The following is a 20849-nucleotide window of genomic DNA, read 5'->3' on the forward strand; positions in this document are numbered from 1 at the left end:
GGCTGTAACAGCCGTTGGCATTTGGGAATTGATTTCTAGAGTGCTAAGAATTGTCAATTCAATTATGTATTACTGACCGTAAACCAAACATAGGTCATTAGTTATGATGACTTCTAGTTAAAAAAACATTTGACCTTGGCATCCTGACTTACAATGCAACTCGGGTGGCTTTAGACTCTATAGCGTAAGCATTAAACCAGTGGTTCTCAGGGCATTTCAGAATCACTGTTCTGTGTAATATCTCTTGTGTTTTAGGGCAGGGAACAATGTTACCCACTCGTACAAATGATTTTCTTGTTTTGAAAACGTATTGGAGCACAATAGAAGAAGTAAATCAAATGTCTTACGCAGTTCCCTAGTCCTCCTTGCCCTGTGTGCAGTATTCTCTCTGAATGTGATGATTTAAATGAATTGTGCCATGTCAGGGTTTCGGAGTATATCTTAATAGGACGTGTAGGTGGAAGTAGTTGAATCTGAACTTGGCATGTTTGAGCATACTATTCTGTGTTTGCTCTCAGAATTTATGTTTAAAAAAATTACTCCTTGTTGTTCTCAGTCCTCCGGTTTGTAATCTAATTGTTTTGTAGCTTCTGAAAGTCTTGTTAAGTAAGTTGAGTGAGGTATATGTGGCAGTAGCCAGTTGTGTTTTTAGAGAAAAGTCAAAAACATTCTTAGATATGCCCCTGTGCCCACCACAGTAGTGTTCTAGTCTGGTAATTTAGACTGATTATTTCACTCTCTTGGAAAAATGGACAAATTCCATGGAAACAAAGTGGCTTAACATGAAACAGCCCTGGGTTGTGATTCAAGAAAGCCTCACTTTCTGGAGTCCACTGGATGGACCCCGAGCCAGCTGTCCTTCCTCAGTGATTGCCAAGTTATCTCTTGGGCCCAAAGGAGACAGGATTCGGGACCCTATAGATAAGGTAGGCGTGGTTGGGTTTGGGTGGGGAGGTGGTGACCAGGATAAATCGACGAACTGAAAATGCACATTCATATGTGGAATTGATACTTAAGTCATCACCTAGCCCTTCTATAACAGCGTTCAGAACCTTTGGGAAGTGGGATAGAAGATGAGAATTACCTATCATTCTGCCAATCTAAAAAGTTATTTTCAATTTGCATATTCGTTTCTAGCCTCTGTGTATATGTTTTTATGCAGTTGTAATGATAGTTGTGAATAATTGTTTCCTGCTTTCTTCACTTAATAAATATTATCTAAAGCCCTCATCACTTTTGATGGTTGCATGAAAAAGGAGGCTTATTTTTAGAAAGTTCCTTAATGCCACTCCAAAGGATCCCCAGGTGCTCCGTTCTCACCAGGGCCCTGTACTTGGGCACTTGGAGATTCCTCCATGTGTGCCGAGTGCTCTACACCCAGGCCTCACCGAGACTCTGCTGGGAAGGCTATTCTTCCCAGGGAAAACAATGCCTAGGTACACAAAAGTTGCATATAATTTCAAAAGCTATCCATGGATACTTGGATCCTTAATAAGGAGCCCTGTCCTCAATCTTGAACTGGACATTGTATTTTTAAATTTTAAATTAAACTTGATGTACATAACTGTAACATTACTAGCGTATTTGTTCTCACTTTATTTTTCACCCCCCCCGTAGTTTTTTTTCCCCCTTCTTTATTTTTATAAGATTGTTTACATTTAAAATTTTGGCCTTAGATGAAACTTGTATCAATTTCGACTGTTAAAGTAAAAAAAAAAAAACTGCCCCCAAATTTAGGGCTTCAAAGAGCAGCTCATTTCTCCTCACTCTGGGCAGTTCCTCTTCTGGTCCTGCCTGGCCCACTCTGTGGCTGCATTCAGCTGACAAGTTGGCCGGGGGCTGTGACGGCTGGAGTGGCCAGGACATCCCTCCTCTCCCTCCTCCTGGTCTCTTACCCTGGGTTTCTTCAGAGCATGGCAGTTTCAGGGTGACATTGGAAGAGAAGGTGGCAGCTGCAACGCCCGGGAGATCTAGCCATAGAAATTGTGTGTTCACATCCCTTCTCCCTCTCTATTGGTAAAGCCAGTCACAAGAACGAACCAGGTCTGAGGGTTGGGAAGTTAGAGGCCGTTCCCCTGTGGCAGAATGCATGTCCTGGGAAAGAAGAGGTATGGGATCCTGTTTGCCACCTACCATGGTCTCATAAGCTGATCCTAGTCTGGTATGTATCCATCCCTTAGGGTATAATCTTTACTCTGGGAAGGAAAAAGTAGACTTTTAAGTTTATTTTTGAGAGAGAGAGGGAGTAGACCTCATGTGCATAGTGTACATGTGAGTGAGGAGGGGCAGGGAGAGACAGAACCCCTATGCTGCGGGGCCTCAGACTCTCGAACCTGAGATCAGGACCTGAGCTGAAATCAGGAGTCAGATGCTTAACCCACTGAGCCACCCATGCCCCACCCGACTTTTTTTTTTTTTTAAAGCTTATTTATTTTGGAGGGGGGCGGAGATTTACTTTCTAACTAGATGTGATGCTTCAAACTTTGAAAAAAATGTATCTGAAAACTTACCTATGTTAGAAGGCCGTGGTGGTGGATGCAGAGCAAAGTTCACGGTGTTCACTGCTGTCTTGTTGTGTTAGCCTGTTTTTCATTTCCTGTTTCTTTGTACTGTATGTTTTTATGGCCCCAAAGAATCCAGTGATTGGATTTGATGGCCTTACCCTGTTTTCACTTTATAGGCCTTGATTGTGCCTGTTGTCTTGGTTGTTGGAGAGTTCAGGTGTGTTGCGCTGCTCAGGTCACTGTCTTGATGGAGTTTGGCAGCTCCTCAGCCTGGTCCATACAGATGACCAGGTCTACTGACTGAAGCGTAAACCGGGAACAATGCTGAGAAAAGAAAACAGACCTCATGTCACCCACCCTTCTACTCTACTGCTCACAACTTACTCTCCTATAGACTTAGAACCCCTGCCTCACAAATCCAGGGAGACCTGGATCCAAGGAGAAAAGCATAGGAAAAAACATAATCTGTTTGATCTTTTTTTTTTTTTTTAACATTTATTTATTTTTGAGAGACAGATAGAGAGATCATGAGCAGGGGAAGGGGCAGAGAGAGAGAGGGAGACACAGAATCTGAAGCAGGCTCCAGGCTCTGAGCGGTCAGCACAGAGCCCGACACGGGGCTTGAACCCACGAATGTGAGATCATGATCTTTTTTAAAAAGAAAATTATGTCAGCAGAAACAGGTTCAGTATATAAGGCCCTGATCAAGGTGTTGAGAGGCTGCAAGTGACTTTTCTTACAATTAGAACAGCTCATTAAAGGGCTTTTGGAACTATTATAAATCAGCATGACTGAACTGTTTGGTTTAACTTCATTTCTTAGTTAATCTAGGATTGATCAATTTATACAACTCCTTAAGGAAGCCTATCTCTTAGGGTTGAGGAATCTTGCTTATTTCTGGAAAACTCTCAGATACAAATCCAATTGTTCTTTTAATTGGATTTATTTAAAAATACAGCACTTGGGCACCTGGGTGGCCCAGTTGGTTAAGCATCCGACTTCGTCTCAGGTCAGGTCATGATCTTCTGGTCGGTGAGGTTGAGATCCTCATTGGGCTCTGTACTGACAGCTCAGAGCTTGGAGACTGCTTCAGATTCTGCGTGTTCTTATCTCTCTGACCCTCCCCTGCTCATGCTCTGTCTCTCTCAAAAATAAATAAACATTAAAAAAGAAAAAGTTAAAAAAAAAATACAGCACCTAATTAGCTTCAGTATAAAACCAAACCCTCAGAGATACTGTCTACATAATTCAAAAGGCATTGGAAAACCATCTTAAGATTTATATAGCCAGAAAGCCTTGGACATACTGGAGAACTGGCTGATACCTAAAATAAAATTTGAATGAAAACCCAAATGATTGATAGGCCTGACAAACAGTGGGGCGTTTGAAATACATGTTGTAGTGATTAGACTGAATTAATATGAAAGTGCTTCTGGATCTTAGAAGTAGCAGTATGTAAGCTTAAACAAAAGAATGACTTTTATTTTCTCTCAAATTAAAATCATACTCTCAGTATTTTAGAGGTGCCAAGAATTCTGAATACTTCAACAAATGTAAGAAATAGGCAGGTGAATGGATTGTAAGTTACACCTTTTTTCTTCCTTCCTTCCTTCTTTCCTCCCTCCCTCCCTCCCTCCCTTCCTTCCTTCATTTCTATCCATCCATTTCACCGCCTTTAATCCTGGGCCTTTGCACTTCCCTTCCTCCAGGGGTTTGCAGAAGGTTGAATTTCGCATATCCTCTGCAGGTTCTGTTTGTCCGTACCAAACTTTCTTCCTCTGGTTGCATTCTTTGAGTAATACCTGTTTGTTCCTTCATCCATTCACTTAGGCGACATTTAATAACTTCTATTACATAGCAGGCAGCTGTGAGAAATACATTGACAAATAAGATTCAGTTCTTGTTTTCCACGAGCTTGGTCCATAAGTGGACCAGCTGACATGTAAAGAGCTGGCTGTAGGACAGAGCAAAATGAGGTAAGCTCTGTGATATTTGTGTGGCCAAGCAGATGGTCAGGTGGACAGCCAGACTTGAGATAAGAAAAAACCTCCTAAACCTCCTTAGGTACGTAGGAACCAGACTGGAGGCAACAGGCTTGGCCAGGCTCAGTGGAGAGATGGCCTTACAGGGAGCCAGGGCCTAGAGCTGAGGTTGGACGAGGAGTCACTGGGCTGTTGGATGGTGGGGACCCCCTGGAACGTGGTGTGGAGTGCGAATCATAAATGCTACATAAAGGAGTTTGGGTTTGATTCTGGGCTTGGAGAGAGCTGCCTAAGGGTTTTAAATAAGGAAGGGGAAGGATTTCAGGAGGATGGAGCATACATTACAAGTGGGGAACACCGGAGGAGGAGCAGAAACTGGTGGGTTTGGTTTTGGGTAAGTTGTGTGTCCATACCAGGGAATCATCCATTTATAGAAGTAATTGGAAATTCTAATTCAGAGCTTAGAAGTTAGATTTGGGAGATCTACACACATTATATGTTATTTTGAAGCTATGAAAGAATAGAAGATATTGGGAGAAGGTAGGTTTAGCTAGAATCTTGGCTCTGTTATTGTTTAGGAGCTAATGACAGAGAGGGAGCAGTCAGAGGTAGGAACAGGCCCCAGAGGCTACAGTGAGGGAACGCACGTGAGGGGACCGGAAGGTGGAGGGTGGTTTTTAGTGCCTGTAGTCTCAGAGGGGTTGATCAGGGTGGATCATTCGTTTTAGACAAGAATCTCACTGCCTTTGTTTCCCATCATTATTCTAGATCAAGCCTGATTTTAGATATTTTATTTTGCCTTTGGACCAGCAACTCTTGGGTTTAGGTCAGGGTTTTCAGTCCCCTCTGCAATTAGTGTTACTAGGGTTACTTTGAGAGAGTGCAGAGTCCTGGGCCTCGTCCCCAGAGATTCTGAGGCACTTGGTCCGGGGTGGGGAAAGCCGCCAGGTGATTCCAGTATGCAGCCAATGGTTCAGACTTTTGCCAAGATTGCTTTCCTGACTGCTGTACTTTGTGCCCTGGCTGCCTGCTAGGGCGGCCATGCGGGGTGCTGTTCTGGCGTGAAGTGAAAGACTGTATAGTCGTCTGCTCGGCTTTGTGTCCAAGGTGGGAAGGCGTGTGAGTGGTTACCATGGTCTGGATAATAGAGTTTGTGATGACCTGTAAGTGGATTGTGAATTTCCCAAGAATCACAATGTCCTTAAAGTGGTAAAGGTGCACATTGTTATTATTTAGGGGTGAGGGGGATAAAGGCTTTCTCCTCTTGCCGGTCTGTTCAAGTTGTTGATTGTTTTTGTACTGTAGAGGTATGGAAATTCCAACTCAAAGCTGAGGTGATAGAGTGCTGGTCCCAGGAGGTAACTAGCTCATTGAATCAAATGTGTCATGATTGCTTTGGCTCTGTCTGATTGAGTTTTTTGTGATGGTGTTCCAAGTCCTAGGAAGAACGGACCGTCCATAGATGCTTCAGCAGCCTTTGAAGAAAGCTGGATATACCGATTTGGGAGCATAGGGTGGTGATAGGTGAACTTAGTCTAGGGCTGAGTGAGGATTTCATCAATCGGCAGGTGCTCTGTAGGGAAGGACTGGCCTTGTGCCTGTGGGTGAGTGTGTGGCTGTGTGAGGGAAGTGCACTAACAGATGTTACTGTCTGCTGTGAACCAGGCTGCCAGAGCTGCTGAAGGAGAGAGCAGACAGAAGTTCTTCACCCAGGATGTTAATGGCACCCTCTTAGAGTGAGTATCTTTTGTTCACATGTGTCTGCTGTCACCATGCCTGGGTTGTACAGACTCAGGGAAATAGGTGTGGATTGAACTACCTAAAGATGACTGCTTGTGAAGGAACAAAACAGTGATTATTTTTGTTTGTTTATTTTTACGTTTAGTTGTATTTATTTTTTTTTATTTTTTTATTATTATTTTTTTTACTTTATAAAGTTTCATATTTTTTTAACATATGCAATTATTTTCCATCCTTTACAATACAGTAGTTGCAATGACACTCAAATGGTTATATTTCTTTTGAGAGAAAGAGAGCATAAGCCAGAAAAGGGCAGAGAGAGGGAGAGGGAAAGAGAGAAAGAACCCCAAACAGACTCCACATTGCTGGCACAGAGCCCAATGTGGGGGCTTGACCAGCGAGCTATGAGATCATGACCTGAGCTGAAATCAAGAGTCAGACGCTCACCGGACTGAGCACCCTGGCGCTCCTACGCTCCTGTTCTTTTTTTTTTTTTTTTTCTTTTTAAGAGGTTTGGGTATACCAAATGCCTGTTTCCAGGAGATGGTAGACCTTACTAGCTTTAAGCAGCAGGTGTTAATAGAATGCTGCATATAAGGATCATGGCCAGTCGGAAGAGGAGTTCTGGGCAAGTGTGAGATGAGAGACAGGTGTTGCTTACCTCTGCGGGAAAGGAGGAGAGGACCTGGGGCAGCCTCCGGAGCCTGCGCTCCTGGGGTCCTTCTCGTCTCGCTCTCCCTTCTCCCAAGGCCAGGGTGTGCACAGACCACCCACTGACACTCCTCCCGCACGCCTGAACCTCCGAGATGTTGCATCGTATGGATTGGATTAAAAAGCAGAAAAATCACACATATAAATCCAAACCAGCTTCTTGGTATCAGGTCCTCCAGCCTTGCCAGCTTCTCTCTCAGTTGCCTTATGCGGTAGAGGAAGCTTATTTATTGCCCAACAACTGAGGACTTCACATGTGTAAGAACAGTTGTCTAGATTTGGGAATATACTAGCAAGTGACCGGGATCGGGATTGGCCTCTTGGGTCAGGAAGTCTGGATTCTAGAGAGCACCTGAGGGTCAGCACACACGAGAGATTTGTATGACCGGTAGCCTGCTGGAGCATGCCGAGTAAAGAGAGCTCGAGGGATTCAAGACAAATATTTTTCTGCTGATTTAGTTGGAGACACTAGGAGGGGTGAGGACTTTCTTGACCTCCTAATCAGGGACAGAACTGGGAAAAAAGGAAATGCTGTTGGAAAGTATTTCCTGGCCACCAAGTAACTCAATCACTTTCTATTTTGAAAGCTCTTATGTTCCTATTGTTTGTGATACTTAGTACTTTGGATTTTGTTCTCTCAGGTTTTGTTTTCCTGACTACCTTTGACTTGGTCTTGTCTTTGACCTGTGGGTTTAGACCCTCTTAACCTAACCAACCGAGTTCATCAGATGTGGGAATTCTGATTTGGTGACTACTGGAGACCTGTTGCACTGGTCACTCAGTTACATTGTGTGACCAGTGACATAAGGTTTGGCCTATTCTTGGCTCTTAGTTTTCCTGTCTGTGGTAGGGTGACCTGAGGAGGAGAGAAGCTGCAGTGAGCTGCGGGCCCTTGATGACTCTGTTCTGTTCTTCAGCATAGAGGTGCAAACTCGGGAGCTGAGTAGCCAAATCCGTTCTGGGGTATATGCCTATCTTGCTTCATTCCTGCCCTGCAGCAAGGACACGCTGGTTAAACGTGCTCGGAAACTTCACCTCTATGAACAGGTAGGTGACTTTGGAATGGAGTCTCTTGGCTCTAGGGCCCGCAGAGAGGGTGACTGAGTCTTCACAGATGGCCACCTCTGCTGTTGTACGTCACTCGTGTAGTTTTTCCAATAGCGTGTCCTCGGTATAGGAAGTGATGCAAAAACCAGTCTTACGCTGTGTCCTGCTTCCTGCAGGGAGGGCGTCTGAAGGAACCTCTCCAGAAGCTGAAGGAGGCCATTGGAAGGGCAATGCCAGAGCAGATGGCCAAGTACCAAGATGAGTGCCAGGCACACACACAGGCCAAAGTCGCCAAGTAAGTGTGTCCCATTGTTCTCACGGGATAACATCCTCCTGACTTTTCTCTTTCTTTTCCTTTTCTTTTTTTTTCTGTTTTGGTTTGTTTTCATTATTGCATTTGTGAATGAGACTGTGGGCTTTTCTGCAGCATTTGCAGCTTTTCTTAGAAGCCCAGGGCGGGGGTGAGCAAGTGGGGAGGTGGTGAGTGGGAGGAAGTTGTTCTTTCGCGGCTGTGACCCTTAGGGTCCCATTGATTCTGTCCACGCTGTAGGATGCTGGAAGAGGAGAAAGACAAGGAGCAGAGAGAGCGGATTTGCTCTGATGAGGAGGAAGATGAAGAAAAGGGGGGCAGGAGGATAATGGGACCCCGGAAGAAATTCCAGTGGAATGATGAAATCAGGTGTGCCCAAACTGGGACCTTGCCTCATTGGAGGGTTTGTGGGGCCAGTGTCTGAGCATGTTCCCGTGTTTCTAATGAAGGTTAGAATCATTTACTTTAATCAGGGCTGCTGAAAGCACATAATTGAAACCTTGAAAGAAGGATTTGGGGTAGTTTGAAGTTTCTGACTTCTGCTTATTCTTTAGGGAGCTGCTCTGCCACGTGGTGAAGATAAAACTGGAGAGCTACGATCTGGAGAGGAATAAGACCCAGTCTTGGGAAGACTATGTCAAGGCCTTTCTGGATGCTGAGGTCAAACCTCTGTGGCCCAAAGGCTGGATGCAGGCCAGGTGAGGGCCGTGAGCAGCCAGTGTGGTCACTGTGGTGCTGAGGTGGAGTTTTTTGCCATCAGGACATATTTGAGTGCTTCTGTCGCACCAGACCAACAGGGTCCCTTCCCTCAGGGAGTCGCTGTCTAGCCAACTCATCTCTGGTTGCTCTCGAGGAGTTGGGGGGCATATTGGTTGCTGTGAATGGCTCTTACTCTTCCCTTGAAGAGGGAAGTTACCCTTGGGGTTTTGTATTCTTTGTCACACTTCAGTTTGGAGTTGGCTGCATGTTCTTCCCACGTCACTGTGCTCTTACCTGTTTTGAGATAATGGCTCTTGGTAGAAGTTGAGAAGTAGATTCATCTTGGAAACGTCTTCCCTTTCTGAACAGAAGTCTCATTTGTGAGGGGCAGGGCTGGCTGCTTCTTGGAGTTAAGTGCTGACCTTCTGGGTTGTGTAGATTCCCCTGAAAATGGACTCTGCAATACACGGGCAGGAACAGGAGAGTTAGCTAGAGCTAATGCTCTGTGCTCTTTTTTTTTTAATGTGGGGAAAATACACTTTACATAAAATTTACTGTCTTAACCATTTTTAGGTACACAACGCGGTGGTTTTAAATATGTTCACATTGTTTTTGCAACCATCACTATCCAGCTCCGTAACTCTTTTCGTCTTCTAAAACTGAAAACTCTGCACCCATTGAACAATAATTCCGCATTTCCCCCACGCCCTCAGATTCTGTGACTGTCATTCTACTTTCTGTCTAGGATTTTGACCACTCTGAGTACTACTTCATGTAAGTGGAATCATACAAAATTTGTCTTTTTGTAACTGACTTATTTCACTTAATATACTATTCCTAAGGATTTCTTTTTATTACCCATTACAGAATTTCTTTCCTTTTTAAGGCAGAATAAAATTCCATCATATGTACAGATCACATTTTACTTATTCACTCGTGATACTTAGGTTTTAGCTATAGTGAGCAATGCTGTTATGAACTAGAGTGCACAAGTATCTCTTTGACACCCTGCTTTCAGTTCTTCCGTGTATACACCGAGAAGCGGAATTGCTGGATCACATGGTGATTGTATGTTTAATATTGTCATTAATGTTAATATATTTGAGAGGAGAGAGTGTGAGCAGGGAAGGGAAAAAGAAAGTCCCAAGCAGGCGCTGAGATGCCAGTGCGGAGCCCGACCCAGGGCTCGAACCAGCAAACCACAAGATCATGACCTGAGCTGAAACCAAGAGTTGGACTCTGAACGGACTGAGCCACCCAGGTGCCCCTGTATGTTTAATTTTTTGAGGAACCGTCATTGTTTTCCTTAGTGGTTTTATCATTTTGTATCTCCAGCAGCAGTTCACAGGGTTCCAGTTTGTCTGCCTCCTTGTCAGTCCTTCATGTTTTCTCGGGTTTTGATAGTAGCTATTAGTAATGGTTGTGATGTGGTGTCTCCCTATATAGTCGATTTGGATTTTCCTGGGGATTCATGATGTTGAGCATCATTTAGTATACTATTGGACCATTTATATATCTTTTCTTAAGTCTTTTGCTCATTTTTTAATGGGGTTATTTGTTTTATTATTTTAGGAGTTCTTTTTGTCTTCTGAATATTAATCCCTTAACAGATGTGATTTCCAAATATTTTATTTTGTGAGTTGCCATTTTACTCTGTGGTAGTATCTTTTGATGCACACAAAACATTTTTTAAAATGTTGATTTATTTATTTTGAGAGAGAGAGCATGAGTGCGGGGGTGGGCAGAGAGAGAGCGAGAGAGCGAGAGAGAAAATCCCAAGCAGGAGTCATGCTCAGTGTGGATCCCAACATGGGACTTGATCTCACAATCGTGAGATAAAGACCTGAGCCGAAATCAAGAGTCAGATGCTCTACTGACTTGAGCTACCCAGGCGCCTCTCAATATGCAAAATTTTTAAATTGAATGAAGTCTAATTTGTCCACTTTTGGTGCTTGTGTCTTGGATGGCCTGCGTGAGATCCAGTCAGATCCAGTGTCATGAAGCGGAGTTAATTTTTGTATATGGTGTTAAGGGCCTGACTTCAGTTTTTGCGTGTGGGTGTCCAGTTTTCCCAGCATCTGTTGAAAAGCTTGTGCTTCCCTCAGAGGTCTTTGCACCTTTGTCGACAATCATTTGACTGTATGTGTGAGGGCTTGTTTCTGGGTTCTCTGCTCTCTTCCATTGGTTCGTGTGTCTGCTTTTATGCCAGCAGAACACTGTTTGGATTACTGTAGCTTTGTAGTAACTTTTGAAATCAAGAAGTGTGATTCTCCAGCTTTATTCTTTTTCAAGATTATTTTAGCTACACAGGGTCCTTTGAAATTCCCTATGAATTTTAGGATGGGTTTTTCTATTTCTGCAAAGAATAGTCATTAGGATTTTGCAAGGGATTGCATTGAATCTGTAGATTGCTTTGGGTAGTATTGATATTTTAGTAAATGAAGTCCAATGCATGGTGGGATGTATTTCCATTTATTTCTTTAATTTCTTTTAGCAGTGTTTTTGTCATTTTCATTGTGCAAGTCTCTTACATCCTTGATGAGGTTAATTCCTGGTTTTTGTTTTGTTTTTTTGATGATGTTGTAAATGGAGTTATTTTTGTAATTGCTTTTTTAAATCGTTCAATTTCTATGTACAGAAATGCAACTGATTTTTTTTCTGTGTTGCTTTTATATCTTGCTACTTTGCAAACTTTATTATGAAATTTTTTTGGGATCTGTAGAGTTCTCTACATAAAAGATCATACCCTCTGTACACAGAGATCAGCTTACTTCTTCCTCTCCACTATGGATGCCTTTTGTTTCTCTTGCCTAACTACCCTGGCTGGAACTCCTAGTACTGTGTGTCTGTAAGTTTCGGTGTGTTGTATTTTCCTTTTCACCCATCTTTCAAGTATTTTTTCCTTTTTTTTTAAATGTAATTTTTAAGTGTTTTTATTTATTTTTGAGAGAGAGACAGCATGAGCAGGGGAGGGTCAGAGATAGAGGGAGACACAGAATTTGAAACAGGCTCCAGGCTCTGAGCTGGCAGCACAGAGTTCAAACCCACAAACTCTGAGATCATGACCTGAGCCAAAGTCTGATGCTTAACTGACTGAGCCACCCAGGGGCCCATCTTTCAAGTATTTTCTCATTTTCTTTGTGATTTTTTTCTTTGATCCATTGACTGTTTAAAAAGTATGTGTTCTGATTTCTGCAGTTTTGGGAATTCATCAGTTTTCCTTCTGTTACTGATTTTTAACTGTATGGTCAGAGAAGATACTCTGTATAATGTTTATCTTTTTAAATCTCTTGAGACTTAATTTGTGGCCTCTATCCTGGGAAATGTGTCATGTACACATGATAAGAATATGTATTCTGTTGGGTAGTGTTTATGTCTGTTAGATCTCACTGGTTTATGTGTTAAGTCTTCTATTATTTGTCTTCTTTCTGGTTCTGTCTATTATTGTGAGTGGGGTGTTGATGTCTTCAACTATTACTGTAAGATTCTCTGTTTCTCCCTCCAGTTATGTCAGTTTTTGCCTCAGTTGCAGGAATGTTTATGATTATTTCATCTTCCTGCTATATTGAAGTCTTTATTAATACATTATGACCTTTTCTCTGTCTTGTAATATTTCTTGATTGAAAGTCTTTTGTCTCATGCCCTGCCTTTTGTGGTTACTCTTGGTGTGGAATATATTCTTTCACCCTTAACTAGTTTTTGCATTTGGAACTTAAGTGAGTTTCTTGTAGACAACGTTGAGTTGTTTATCCATTCTGCCAATCTCAATATTTTGATTGGAAAGTGTGATTCATTCATATTTAAAGTAATTAGTGATAAGGAAGGGCTTCTTGAATTCAGTGACCTGAAAAACTGCCCCCCTACAGTTCTGTCCCCACGCCTTTTGGTTGTTGTTGTCACAGAATTACATTTTTATACATTATGTGCTCCAAAACATAAGCTAATAAGTTTTAGAAATGCGTTAATGTCTTACATTAGGTAGAAAACAAGATTTGGAGTTAAAAACCAAAGTGATAGTAATGCTAGCTTTTATAGTATTAAGTGCTTTTTTTATCTATAGAAGTCTTAGTCTCTTAAATCATGTAGAAAATAAAAAGCACAGTTACAAACCATTTTTTATGATAATATTGTTATAATTGCCCTTGTATTTACATTTCTGAGATCCTTATTTCTTCACATGGCTTTGAAGTACTGTCTGGTGTCCTTTTATTTGACCTCACAGGCTGCCCGTGAGCATTCCCTTCAGGGCAGTCTAGTGCTCACGATTTTCTTCAGTTCTTGCCCATCTGCGAGCATCTTAAAGAAAAAAAAATTATATGTATATATATATATATATATATATATATATATATACACACACATACACACACACATACATATATGTATGCATACATACATATACATGTAAATATTTATTTTGAGAGAGAGAGAGCGCAAACATAAGCAGGGGGGAGGGGCCGAGAGAGAGGTAGAGAGAGAATCTCCAGCAGGCTCCATGGAGCCTGACTTGGGGCTAAGTCTTACAACCGTGAGATCATGACCTGAGCTGAAATCAGGAGTCAGATGCTTAACCAGCTGAGCCACCCAGGCACCCCATCTGCAAGTATCTTTATATTTCCCCCACTTTTGAAGGACAGTTTTGCTGGATTTGGATTCTTGTTTGACCTTTTTTTTTTTTTTTAACACTTTGACTATATTAGCTATCTTCTGACCTTCCAAGTTTATGATGAGAAATCTGTTGATAATTTAAATGATGATTTACTTATCTCTTTGGGCTTTCAAGATTCTGTCTCTGTGTTTTAAAAGTTTGATTATAGGGGCACCTGGGTGGCTCAGTTGATTAAGTGTCCACTCTTAATTTTGGCTCAGGTCATGATCTCCTGATTTGGGAGATCAAGCCCCTTATAGGACTCTGCATTGATGTCATGGAGCCTGTTTGGGAATCTCTCTTTCCCTCTCTCTGTGCCCCTCTCCTGCTCATGGCTGTATGCTCCCTTGCTCTCTTTCAAAATAAATAAAAACCTAAAAAAAAAAAAGTTTGATCATACTGCTTCTTTGTGTTGGGTTCATCTTGGAGTTTTTTGAGCTTCTTGGATTTTTATGTTTATCCCTTTCACCAGATTTAGGGGGTTTTGGCTAGTATTTCATCCACTATTCCCTCTGCCCTTTTCTCTCTCTCTTCTCTTTCTGGGACTTATACAGCGTGTGGTGTGTGCACTGTTCCAAGTGATGGCGTCACAACACATCTCCTCCCCGTTCACTTCTCTTCAGTCTTTTTTCTCTCTGTTGCTCAGACGTGGTGATTTCCAGTATCCTCTCTCCCCAGATTGTGGACTCCTCCTTCTGCCCGCTCACATCTGTGTGTGAACATCTCCAGGGAATTTGTTGTTTCAGTTATTGTACTTTAAAGCTGCAGAATCTCTCCTTGATTCTTTGTAGGTTTTCCATCTCTTTATTTGTTTCCATTTTCTTCATACGTCCTTTTTTTTACTTTCTAGGGAACGTCCATTATCTCACATAGTCACAATTTTTCTTTGATGAGAACTCTTAAAAGATTGACTCTTGGGCAACTTTCAAATTTACAATTAGTATTAACTGTGGTCACCATTCTCTTGATCGATTTTGTGAATGCTGTGGGCCATCTCTGTGCCGGCAGCCTGAGCAGCCTGGGGTGTGAACAGTCTTCCCAGGTCTTGGGCCAAGCCCTTTCTCGGACTTGTGTAGTCACTTTCTCATTTCCCCCCATATATGCAGTTGTTTTGAATGTTCTGGTTCTTAATGTTTGGCTCCTGAAAGTGGGAAAGTGAACAAATGAAGTGGGGACAAAGGGCATTGGTTTTTCAAATCCCCTGGAAGTCACCGCAGCCAGAGGGGCAGGGGCGTGCAGCAGTGGGTGGTGGAAGGGGGCAGCAGTGGCTGCCCGCCTCTTTGCACCTCTGTGATGAAAAGCAGCCATTAGCCATCGGAGCAGAGATTCCCAGTAGTTGAAGGAGGGTCCTTTTGGCCCGCCCTAGCTCCCGTGAGGCGCGTGCAAGCCGCCCCAGGCGTGTGTGCGCCTCCCTGCCGCGGGGCTGGCACAGGGGCTGCACTTGTGCTGGGAGCTAAAACTGACATCACTGTGCCTCCAGGCCCTCTCCCCCGTGGTAAGCCTTCAGCACACCCTGGGGTCCCAGACGGTTACTTCAGGCAGGTCGTACTCGTGCTGCGCCCAGGTGGGCGGGCAGTTCCTGGTGCCTCCTAGTCCACCACCTTCCCAGAGTCCAAGCCATGGCGCCTCCTTGTCTCTGTACCTTCTTTAGGTGGGATTGCTCTTCTCCATTTATAGATTGACTTTCTTTCTTTCTTTTTTTTTAAATTTTATTTTTGAGAGAGAGTGCGCACAAGTAGGGGAGGGACAGAGAGAGGGAGACAAAGGATTGTAAGCAGGTTCTGTGTGCTTACAGCAGAGAGCCCGATGTGGGCCTCGAACTCAGGCCATAAGATGATGGTCTGTGAAGTTTGACGCTTAACCTACTGAGCCACCCAGGCACCCCGCCTAAAGTGCGTAGGGATGGCCATAAAGAAAATTTTGTTGTGTTTCCCTGGAAAAAGACATGCTGTGGGTCACTCTGCATTTGACCTTTGGAAAGGGTAAGAATCGGCAGTAAGGAGAACACTGTTGTCTTCAGAAGAAAAATCCCGTGAGAAATTTTGGGGCAGAGCCATAGCGTTTTTAAATCTCTCCTAGACTCTTCACTTTCGAGTGGCCAGGACAGCTACTTTAGATGCTCTCACTAGGAATCCAGCTCACCAGTCCACTTCACGTTTAAGGCGTAAGAGCCACCGAGTACCAGCAGTGGTAGGAAAGCTCTAGAAGTAGAGTGCCTGCTCTTGGGGCTTGCGCAGACCATCGAGTGTTCTCTGTTTCAGGACTTTGTTTAAGGAGAGCAGACGAGGCCATGGGCACCTGACATCAATCCTGTGAGTCTCTGTCTTTTCTCTTCTGAGGACTACTGTTGTTTTCATCTTCTTTGTGGATTCCCTTTAAACCTTTTCTGTGTTCATTCCCTTAACCAGGGCCAAGAAGAAAGTAATGGCCTCTTCCAAAATCAAGATGAAGGTGAGTCAGCTGCTCTGGTCACGTGCCGTTCTCCCCCCTCTTGCCATGCGCGTGACACCTCTCAGGTGACCACGGCAGCTCCTCGAGGCTCTCTAGGGTCGTACCAGGAGGCAGCCTGGCCCACCACAGGGGCCCGAGGTTGGCAGGCCAGAGACCTGAGCTGGGCCAGGTAGAATCTTCCTGCCTTAGTTCTAGGAGATGGTACCCATGTGGCCAGTTGTGGTGGTGGTGGTATTTCCTCCACCCAGGAGGTCTCCTGGCAGCCCTCTGAGGAGCGCACAGCCCCTGCGGATGCGTACAGTGTGGTGGTAGTTTTTTCACGGAAGAGCACTGCCAGCCAAGTGGTGAGCCTGGAGGACGGCGGGCTTTGCTGCACTCGCCTGGCAGAGCTGGACAGAGTGCAGTGGGCAGAGAGCAGAGACTGAGAACCATCTCGGACATTGCAGGAACCTCTCAGTGTAGAAAAATTTGCTATTTTACCAAAAATTTTACCAGTTCCTAAGGCTTTCTAGTGCCCTTAACCCCACCTAGACCATGGCAGTAAGCTGTGCAAATTCTGTATTCCTGAGTATCTGCTGAGCTCCTGTGGTGTCGGAGACACACGGCAGTTAAGTGCTCCGGATGTGGTGTGAGGAGTGGGCCCTGTTGCTGCTCCCGTGCCAGGACTCTCCCTTTGCACCCAGCTGAGGAGACAGATGCTAGAGAGGCCGGGGAGGAAAAGAAAGCTAACTTGAGGCAATTCTCATGCCATGCAGCGTTTTCTGATGGCAGCTGGGAGCACTCTGGGACAAGGGGCGGCTAACAGGGAGAGCACCGCTTTCTGGAGTCTTAGGCTTTCTCAGAAACAGAAGAAGAGTCTCCTTGTGGGTGGATGTGTACTTAGTGAGAAGGCATGCTGGGTAAGCCATTCCCAGCTAGCCACACCAGAGCCGACCGAGGGGCAGCCCAGGAAGTGCAGGAAGGCCCAGGGCTTTCGGGCCTCGTGGTGCTCTCACATTTGCCTCCTTACCATAGGGCTAGTTTAGGCATCTTTGGACATTTCTAACTGTCGGAATTTCCACTTTCCTTTAGGAATCCTCTTCTAAGCCTGATAAAAAGGTTTCCGTCCCATCAGGCCAGATCGGCGGCCCCCTGGCTTTGCCTCCGGAACACGCGGGAGGAGGCCTGAGCACTGGGGCCACGAACAGGGAACTCTCATCCCAGGCATCTGGCAGCCTCGCGAATCCTGCTCCTATCAACCTGGAGGACTCGTTGGATGGAGACTTGATCCGTAACTCAGCTTCCTCATTGGAGGCTGTGTCTAAGGAGCTGGCTGTGCTGAACAGCAGAGCAAGCGGGAGCTCTGAGTTCACACTGCCTGCACCCCCGAAAGCACCTGCAGAGAAGATCGTAGGCGCCGTATGTGCAGATGAGAAGAGGAACTTCCCGAAGCCCAGCCCTTCCGCCCCACCACCTTCTAGCTCTCTGCAGTCTCCCCTCAATTTTCTGGCTGAACAGGCTTTGGCCCTGGGGCAGTCCTCTCAGGAGAAAAGACCAGAGGGTTCTGGCTACAAAGAGCTGTCCAGTCAGCCTGCACTCAGCAAGGGCCTGCCGGAAGCGCACCAGTCCAAAGCAAAGCACCACAGCTTGCCACGGACGTCTCACACGCCGCAGGCGGCAGCTCCTGTGCCCGGCCCCCAGGTGAAAGTGCTCCATGCGGGCGCTCAGCAGCAGAAGAGCTTCACCCCCCCGACCTCTTTTGTCAGTAAGCTCCAGGGCCCCAAGCCTTCCTCCCCACAGTGCCATCGTTCCCTCCTCCAGCTTGTGAAGACGGCAACCAAAGGCCAGAGCTTCCACCCCCCCACGCCGGCCTCCTCAGGAGGCACGCCAGCTGCCAGCAGCAACTCTCACAAGACCCCAGCCTCGTCCTCCACTGCCCTGAGCCATCCAGCAAAACACTCAGCCAGCTCTTCAGGGCCGTCTTACAAGAGCAGTCCCTTTGCCAGCTCTGTCTCTAAACATGGGGCTTCTTCTGGCAGCTCTTCCTCGGGAGGAGCACCAGTCCAGAGCTCCACTTCCGGGAACCTGCTCCCTAGCGTACAGCCTCCCTCCGCAGGACAGTCTGCCAGCAGACCCGTCCCAGGCTCTGCAGTGAAAAAACCACCCGTTTCCCAGAAGCTGACCCTGGTGGCCCCTCCGGGTGGTCCAAATGGAGACTCCAGTGGTGGGACCCAGGGAGTGGCAAAGCTACTGACCTCCTCCCTGAAGTCCAGCGCAGTTAGCAGCCTGACATCGTCTACCTCCTTGCCAGTGAGTGTCCTGGCACAGCAGCCCACCCCTCGGGGGTCTTGTGGACCGGGCCGCTTGCCTTGCCCTGGTCCGAGAATGAGGTCTGATGCTGAAGGCCAGGTTGGGACAGTGAGCCCGGAAATCGGAAGGAGAACTGGGCTTCCTGTTTGCAGGTCTTTGCTTTGCTAGTGGTAGGAATCACCGGAGAGCCTGAAACTTCTGAGGATGAGCAGAGGGAAAGGACTAGTGTGCAGCAATGCTCTGATCCTGAGTGGCGTGGGATTAGTCACAACACTCCTTTCCTATTTCAGAGCCTCCTATTTGTCCATCTCTCAGAACAAGGAAATGAATATGGTATCATCTCTTAGATCATGAATTCTGTGGAGATGTTCATGCTCCAGGAAGTCAGTAACTTGTAAGAGTGATTCCCTTTGGGTTGGATTTTAAAGGACACTGCAGATCAGACCAAGGCAATTTGACAAGAGTCCTATGGTCGATGAGGCTTGCTGGTAGGAAGTTACGAGAAGTTTGGATATAGGCTGGGGAAATGAGAGCGAGCAATTGTTAGCATGTTTCTAATGTATAAAATGACTCTGCAGTGACAAAGACAACCCTGTAGAAAGGTAGGTTCAGCAAGGTCTCCCCTACCTCTACCCAGCTACCACCTCTGCAAGGTACTGTGTTCCTTAGTTTCCAGGGTTTTCTGATTCCTTTCTAAAGACCAAGTTCAAAACATGCAAGTGTGTGTGTGTAATATATATTAATATGAACACACTGGTGTTTTTTTAATTTTTTATTTTTTTAATGTTTTCTTTATTTTTGAGAGAGAGAGACAGAGTGAGCAGGGGAGAGTCAGAGAGAGAGGGAGACACAGAATCTGAAGCAGGCTGAAGGCTCTGAGCTGTCAGCACGGAGCCTGACTCGGGGCTCAAACCCACGAGACGCGAGATCTTGACCTGAGCCCAAGTCCCACGCTTGGCTGAGCCGCCCAGGTGCCGCAGTTCAGAGACTATCCTCTTCCTTTCTTTGAGGGCAGCAGAGCAGGGGCCCCTTTTACAAGGGGCGGTCTACAAGTGGGTCCCTGCCCTGCACATCTGTTACAAGCTTTGGTTTGTGAGTGAGCTGAGGATGAGGCTGGTGCTCTGACCGTGCTGTGTTTTCTCCCCAGAAAGGAGCGAGTGGGGCTGTGCTGCTGGCCAGCTCCTCGCCCTTGAATCTGCTGTCTGCGTCCTACAAGTCTGGCAGCCCGAAGCTGCCCGGAGCCATGAACTCCAACTCCCTAGGGATCATCTCCCAGTTTCCCCTCCATGTGGTCTCCTTCAGCGCCGAGTCCTCTGCCAAAGCAGGGGTTTCCAAGGATGCCATCGTCACGGGTCCTGCCCCTGGGACCTTCCACCACGGCCTCAACCACAGTAAGTGCTTGTCGTCTTCTCTCCTTGTGCTGGATGGACAGAGGTTCCCACCGCCTGTGCTGTGATTGATGTGTTCTGTTGCTGTATGCGGGGTTCCTGTGTTTGTCTGGTGTGTGACCCTGGGCAGCGTCCCTGGAACCGTGCTGAGTCCCCTCCCCTTAGGGTTCCGACCCAGAACCAGTCCAGGAGGTTGTCTGGGCGCTCGACCACTGAAGCAGCTTTTCTGTTCCTGTCTTCAATGTGTGTGTTTTGTTCTTTTCTCCCCTCCTGTTTTCTCTCAGGTCTCCTGGCTGGCTTGCACTCCAGCCCGCCCCGTGCAGCGCCTCTCCCACACGCTGCCGTGTCCACCCACATCCCGCAGAGCCTGCCAGGTAATTGCCAGGTGGTCAGAGTGCTACGTGCACCATGTGCCATTCTGCTCTCCACTCGTTAAGATGCGTGGTCTGCTGCCAGGGAGTTCTGTGTCTTCAACTCGTCGTCACTATGTTGTCCCGGTGTGTCCTAAAAGGCTCTGGCTCTTTGGGTGCTTGGGGCAACACAGGCTTCTACTTGGGACTTTTCCTTCGTTCCCCACTTGGGATTTCCACTGGGTCGGCCTTACCCTGTGTGCTCACAGGGGAGGTAGTGATCGCCTATGTTCGAAGCAGGGGAATTCTCTTAGTTAATCTTGGTGCTCACGTTGGTGCTCGTTTTCAAGGGCTCATTGGGGAACTGAAAAGTGTTCACATTGAAGCGGCTACACCTTCCAGGTGCTGCCAGCTAACAGAAAGCTCTCAAAACTTTCTTTATGTGTTTGTTGAAAGAGTGAGAGAGAGTCATGGGGGTGGTCGGGGGAGGGCAGAGAGAGAGAATCCCAAGCAGGTTCTTCACTCTCAGCATAGAACCTGATGTGGGACTTGATCCCATGAACCCTGAGATCATGACCTGAGCTGAAATCAGGCGTCAGATGCTCAGTGGGGTACCTGGATAGTCAGTCAGTTAAGCATCTCCCTCTTTGGTTTTGGCTCAGGTCATCATCTCACTATTAGTGAGTTCGAGCCCTGCATCGGGTTCTGTGTTGGTAGTGTGGAGCCTGCT

The 20849-nt window shown here is 45.9% G+C and overlaps 1 protein-coding gene across 4 annotated transcripts in view; it reads left to right on the plus strand.

The window, feature by feature from the left end:
* The window catches only part of UBN1 (ubinuclein 1), a 36547-nt gene that overhangs the window by 12147 nt on the left and 3551 nt on the right, over positions 1-20849 (plus strand). For 2 of the 4 annotated variants that reach the window (XM_029949674.1, XM_029949673.1), the window contains 10 exons: positions 6152-6222; positions 7855-7984; positions 8161-8279; positions 8535-8663; positions 8849-8992; positions 15903-15953; positions 16050-16092; positions 17164-18381; positions 19529-19772; positions 20054-20143. In XM_029949674.1, coding sequence (XP_029805534.1) covers positions 6152-6222; positions 7855-7984; positions 8161-8279; positions 8535-8663; positions 8849-8992; positions 15903-15953; positions 16050-16092; positions 17164-18381; positions 19529-19772; positions 20054-20143 — 2239 coding nt within the window. The remainder of the gene's footprint in view (positions 1-6151; positions 6223-7854; positions 7985-8160; positions 8280-8534; positions 8664-8848; positions 8993-15902; positions 15954-16049; positions 16093-17163; positions 18382-19528; positions 19773-20053; positions 20144-20849) is intronic. The other 2 variants (XM_029949676.1, XM_029949675.1) reach the window with 2 other exon arrangements.

Source organism: Suricata suricatta, chromosome 8 (assembly GCF_006229205.1).
Source record: "Suricata suricatta isolate VVHF042 chromosome 8, meerkat_22Aug2017_6uvM2_HiC, whole genome shotgun sequence".
NCBI classification, from domain to species: Eukaryota; Metazoa; Chordata; class Mammalia; order Carnivora; family Herpestidae; genus Suricata; species Suricata suricatta.